Raw genomic sequence first — 5,562 nt, 5'->3', positions numbered from 1 at the left:
AGATGGCCACCGGTCCCCCTCCTGTTGGAAAGGAGCATCGTCATCCCGAGTATTATTTCCCCATTGTTATGGATGGTGCTCAGGCTATAGAGGACCGGTGTTACTACAAAAAAAGACACATCCGTGACATTTCGGGCCGAACGAAAGAAAATTATGTCATGCTTATGACACTTCTATGACGATAATTGCGACAAAACCTAGTATCATCATAGATGTGGTGGGCTCCTACTTCTATGACAAAAAATCATGACAAAAAATGGCCTTTCATCGTGGGCGGGCCGGAGACGCAGCTGCATGACATTCTTTGGGCCGTCCATGACGGAAAAAACCGTGGTAGAAGCGAGGTCGAGGAAAATATCGGGGTGGTCGGGGCCGAGCGATGCACGGAGGGATGCACATTTCTCTCGTACACGTAGGCGCGTGGGTGCGAGGCGTTGGGCTCTAACTGAACCCGAGAGAGGCGTTCGCCTACTGAACCCGAGCGATTGCAGTGGCTACGCGTTACTGAACCCGAGCAATCGATCGATCCCTTGCTGTTAACTGAACCCGATCGAGTGATTCCTTTGCTAGTGTTGCTAAATGAAGCCGATCGAACTTGCTGCTTCTTGATGAATAGTGAGCGTTGTTGGGGATTGGATGAACAATTCCTGGTGGAGGTTGGATGAACAGGACCCCATGGTAGTAGAGGTCGTTGCTGCTAGATGAACAGGACCCCGATCGAGCCGGTTGGGGGTGGATGAATAGAACCCCGTGGAGGACTGGATGAACAGTAGCCCGTGGAGGGCTGGATGAATAGTAGCCCATGGAGGGCTGGTTGAACAGTAGCCGGTGGAGGCTAGATGAACGGGAGCCCGTGGATGAATAGTAGCTGGTGGAGGCAGGAGGGAGACGCTGTGGATGAACAGTTGCAGGTGGAGGCTGGAGGAGGTCGACGGTGGATGAACAGTAGCCCGTGGAGGCTGAAGCGAGGCAATAGACGATGGATGAACCGTAGGCCGTGGAGTCCCGTTTTGCGGTATGCCACACCCCTCCCGATGAACAGGACCCCCGTTTCGACCATAGGAGGTCGAAGAGAAATCTGTTTCCTCCGTTTTACGGTATGCCACATCCTCCTGATCAACAGGACCCCGTTTTGACCGTAGGAGGTCGAAGAGAAGTCCGTTTCCTTCATTTTGCGGTACGCCAGACCTCTCCCGGTGAACAGGATCCCGTTTCGACCGTAGGTGGTCGAACAGTAGGCAGTTTCCTTCGTTCTGTAGTACGCCAAGCCTCGTTTCGGCTGTTCCGTCCAAGCCGGTTGGCTCCCGATGAACAGGACGCATTACGTTGCCTCCCGATGAACACGATGCAGTTTCTCCGTTCCGACCCAGCCGGTTGGCTACCGATGAACAGGACGCCGTTGCTACCCTCCGCTGCATCTCCATGTACATGAGCTCTTGCCATACGTATGCGCGAGTAGGCGTTCGGGCCCTGCCCGTATGTACGCATGTACGTGTACATGATATAGACGGGACTGCCTGAACAGCTACCGCTCCTTACTGGGCCACGATTCATCGTGGCAGAAAAACTGATGGACCAGTATGTACGTACACGTTTGCGACCAGAATGACAACGCTATCTAGCTTCGACCGGGTGGGTCCCGAGTCAGGGAGGATAAGGACGCACTTTCTTGCGTGCGAAGATGTAGCTGGTGGGTCCGAGCTGACAGGGGGGCCACAATCTCGGGGGTGCGCCCCCCAGGCTTATGACTGCCTAGTGGGCCCCCCTATGGTAATTCTTTCAACAATAATTTTTATATATTCCAAAATAATTCTCCATCAATTTTGAGCTTATTTGGAGTTGTGTAGGAAAGGTGTCTCCTATATAGCCCTTTCAGGTCGGTTTCAGTTGATCTCCCTCTCCATGTGGAACTTGCAAAATAAGAGAGAACATGCATAAGAATTATATTATAAAGTGAAATAACATTCCATAATGCAATAAATATCAATACGAAAACATGATGCAAAATGGACGTATCATGGTGCATCTACAACATCGACGATGGTGGGTCTCGACGACGTGGTGTAGCAGAATCTCACGTGATGGACGTGTGATGATGGACACATGCAGGGTGGTGTGGTTGTTTGGTGTCATGGCGGCATGTCTACGACATGCTTACAAGGGTTATATGTGGATCCCTGTCCTAAAGATGGGTCGGCGGAAGACAACGGCGACGGTTTCTGGAGCGTGCACTCTGAGGGTCTTTCGAACCGGTTTGTTCTCTCGGCTTGCTGTTGGGAGGCTTGATGACGCCTCTAGATTTAGATGGTGGGGCTTCACTGAAAGGTCGGGGCACTTGGCCCCTATCATGGCTGCCCCCATAATTGAACTTGTAGGGTAGAGATAATGGTCACAACGGAAGATGGTTTTGAGTTGTTCGATGTATTCCTTTTATCGGGCTTTGTTGAATATTGTAATAAAAATGACTGTGTGTATCATTGCTAATGCATAGACTCGGAGTTTCAACCTCCTTTTAATACTAGTAAATTATACGTGCTTTGCACATCATTTAGATATATACATAAAAAGCATGGGAAAATACATTTGAATATGCATTTTCTTTTCTAGAATCGTATTGGAAAAGATCCAATTTGGTTCTTACCTCTTTAGAATTCAGATTGTTCTAATCCCTTTTTATTAGAGTATCAAATAAGCATGTGGATAGATGCTTCTAGAAGACATGAAATGGTAGAGTTGAGAGTTCAATTAGAATGCCACGTGGCAGAATCCTATGAGTTGAAAACTTTATCCAACGGATGATAATGCTCGGATTTGCCATCTCTTGACCGTTGGATGGGCATATTCAACAACTAATATTTGAAGCTGTTGGCACACTATATAATGGTATAGAAAAAAGACACTATGTTGGGGAAATTTTGTTTCATTAAAGAGCGTGAAGCAAGCAAAGTATATGATGCTTCTCTATGAAGCAATCTTGCTCTCTTTTACTAATGGGGCATTCCCTCGATGACACAAGGAACAATAAAAGAATCTTGTTTTGTTGCTCGCCTTAATCTGGTCACTTTGCTTTTGCTCATATGCTATTGTAAGCTTTAGTTCGTTGATTTCTTTTGTGTTGCTATACTTGGTTCTTTTTACTATCACAGCTCTACCGTACTATTGACATTATATACTCCCTTCATTCGTAAATATAAGATATTTTTAATATGAACTACATATGGATTTAAATGAGTGAATAAACACTCTAGTGTCTATATACTTCTGATATACAAAAAGGTCAACATACTAGTATTATATTTGTGAACGGAGAGAATAAGTTTATATTGATTGCGCAAAAAAAAGATATTGATCACGCAAGAAACTTTTGCATTCAGCACTTGAGTAGCTATTAAAATTGCATCATTGACTTCTCTATGGTAGACCCTCCCTCCAAGCTCCAACCAACAAGTGGGCCGGTTGTGTAGTCTTCCTATAGCGGTAACGATAATGACTAGTACATGTGCGTCAACCAAAGCGGCATTTGCAAGTGTTATTTAGACCAGTGGGCATCGTTGTTCATGAGTGTCTGCCCAAAATGGAGGAGACCCAGATGATTTCTCCATGGCCTCGCCACTGACCCGCACGAGAAAACTGCACAGCACGGAAACCAAGGGACGAAACCAACCATACACGAGGGTGCCACGAAGCTTCACCGAGCTCCAGCCTCCACCCGCCCCCACATGCCATACGGATACCGCAAGCCCGGAAACGAACTCCCCTGGTGGGTCCCGCGTGTCATACAAACCAGTAAACTGTCGGTAGTCTGTGTCAGGCTCAGTGGCTCGCCCTCCCCTCGCGTCGTCGCCCCCCTTCAACAAAAGCCCTACCCTCGATCTCTGCTCTAGAGAAGCTTCTCCCTCCACTCCACCCCCACCCCCACCCCCACCCCCACCCCCACCCCATTGCCACCCCCCGGGATCCCACCTCGCGCCGCCCACCACTTAGCCGCATTCCGCGCCGCGGCAGGGCAGCCGCGCATTGCTCGGCGCACGTCGTCGTCCGAAGAACCTGATCTCGCCTCGGATCTGACCCGGCCAGGTCGCGGGCCCGGAGAGAGCGGCGGGATGGCGCAGCCGCGGGGCGGGGCCGCGGCGGTGCGGCTGCCGGCGATGAACGCGCTGGAGATCCTGCGGGAGACGGTGCGCGTGCTGCGCGCCGACCCGCACGCCTTCACCTACGTGCTCTTCCTCCTGCTCTGCCCGGCCTCCGGCTTCCTCCTCCTGTCCGCCGCCGCGCTCGAGGGCGCCGTCGTGCTGCCGCTCGCGCGCCGCCTCCTGGTCGCCGCGGCGTCCTCGGGGGTCCCCGTCACGCATTTCGTCAAGCAGCTCGCGCACCACCTCGCCGCCACGCTCGTCGCCGCCGTCGTCTCCTTCCCGGCGCTCCTCACGCTCCTCCTCGCCGCCCGCGCCGCCGTCGCGTACACCGTGGCGGCCGTGTACGCGGGCAAGCCCCTCCCCGCCGCCGACCTCTCCCTCCTGGCGCGCCGCGCGTGGCCGCGCCTCGCCGCCACCTACGGCCTCTCGTGCGCCGCCGTCGCCGCCTGCCTCGCCACCTTCCTCGCCCTCCTCGTCACCGTCTGCTCCACACTGAAGTCCATGCTCTACCCGCCGGACATTGTCGTCTGCGCCGGCCTCCTCACGGTCCTTGCGTTCTCCATCGTGTACGCGCACACCATCATAGTGTGCAGCCTCGGCGGAGTCATTGCCGTTCTTGAGGACGTGGCCGGGGTCAATGCGCTGCGTCGGTCGGTGCAGCTGATGCGCGGCCAAACCCATGTCGGGCTGCTCATCTTTCTTGTATCCACCATTGGTCTGGCCTTCGTCGAGGGGCTGTTTGAGCACAGGGTGAAGACCTTGAGTTATGGGGATGGCTCATCTCGGCTCTGGGAGGGGCCATTGCTGATCCTCATGTACTCTTTCGTGATGCTGATAGATTCGATGATGAGTGCAGTGTTCTACTTCACTTGCCGATCATCGAGCTTGGCAATTCTGGATGAGGAGGGCGGCTCAGTTGAGGAGATTGAGATGATGATGGATGACAAGTCAGATGCAGTCAGGTGATTAAGAAGATTATAGGTCTTTTTCTCAAGGTGTATCTGTTCATATTCTGGTGGGAAATAAGTGAGGTGGGCAACATCCAGTTTTTGCCAAGATCGAAGGGTGTGGTCGTGTCACCATGATTACACGCTTAATGTGCACGATCGGTTCATGTTCATGGAGAAAGAAACCTTTTGCAGTCATTTGGGGTTCTTCGAGGCTCATGTAATGGCGCGGATGCAAAAGAGAAGACCAGGGAAAACTTAGATTTGGTGTATTCTTGATCTGTCTCAGAAGTGATCCGAGGGCTGGCAATGTGTGTAGCATTCTTTTCAAACGATGTAACTAGTATATCAATTCAATTACGGTGGAATTTTGTCATCTCAACACATTTTTGGTTATACGGAATGGAACATATTGTAATACTGAGGTACCGATGACTCTGAAACTTGATTCATGAATCTGCACTCGGTCCGAATTTCTTTTA

The 5,562-nt window shown here is 51.4% G+C and overlaps 1 protein-coding gene across 1 annotated transcript; it reads left to right on the top strand.

The window, feature by feature from the left end:
* Positions 1–3,924: 3,924 nt before the first annotated feature.
* On the top strand, positions 3,925–5,562 carry LOC123044345 (uncharacterized). Its single transcript, XM_044467072.1, has one exon. The coding sequence runs from the start codon at positions 4,104–4,106 to the stop codon at positions 5,097–5,099; it is 996 nt and encodes a 331-aa protein (XP_044323007.1). The 5' UTR covers positions 3,925–4,103; the 3' UTR covers positions 5,100–5,562.

This window comes from Triticum aestivum, chromosome 2B (assembly GCF_018294505.1).
Source record: "Triticum aestivum cultivar Chinese Spring chromosome 2B, IWGSC CS RefSeq v2.1, whole genome shotgun sequence".
Taxonomy (NCBI): Eukaryota; Viridiplantae; Streptophyta; class Magnoliopsida; order Poales; family Poaceae; genus Triticum; species Triticum aestivum.
The sequence above is the reverse complement of the archived record's forward strand: the minus strand, read 5'-3'. Positions and strand labels throughout refer to the sequence as shown.

What these genes read in the sequence shown, in the direction of transcription:
- LOC123044345 (XM_044467072.1), top strand. Translation starts at nt 4,104, where the DNA reads ATGGCGCAGCCGCGGGGCGGGGCCGCGGCGGTGCGGCTGCCGGCGATG.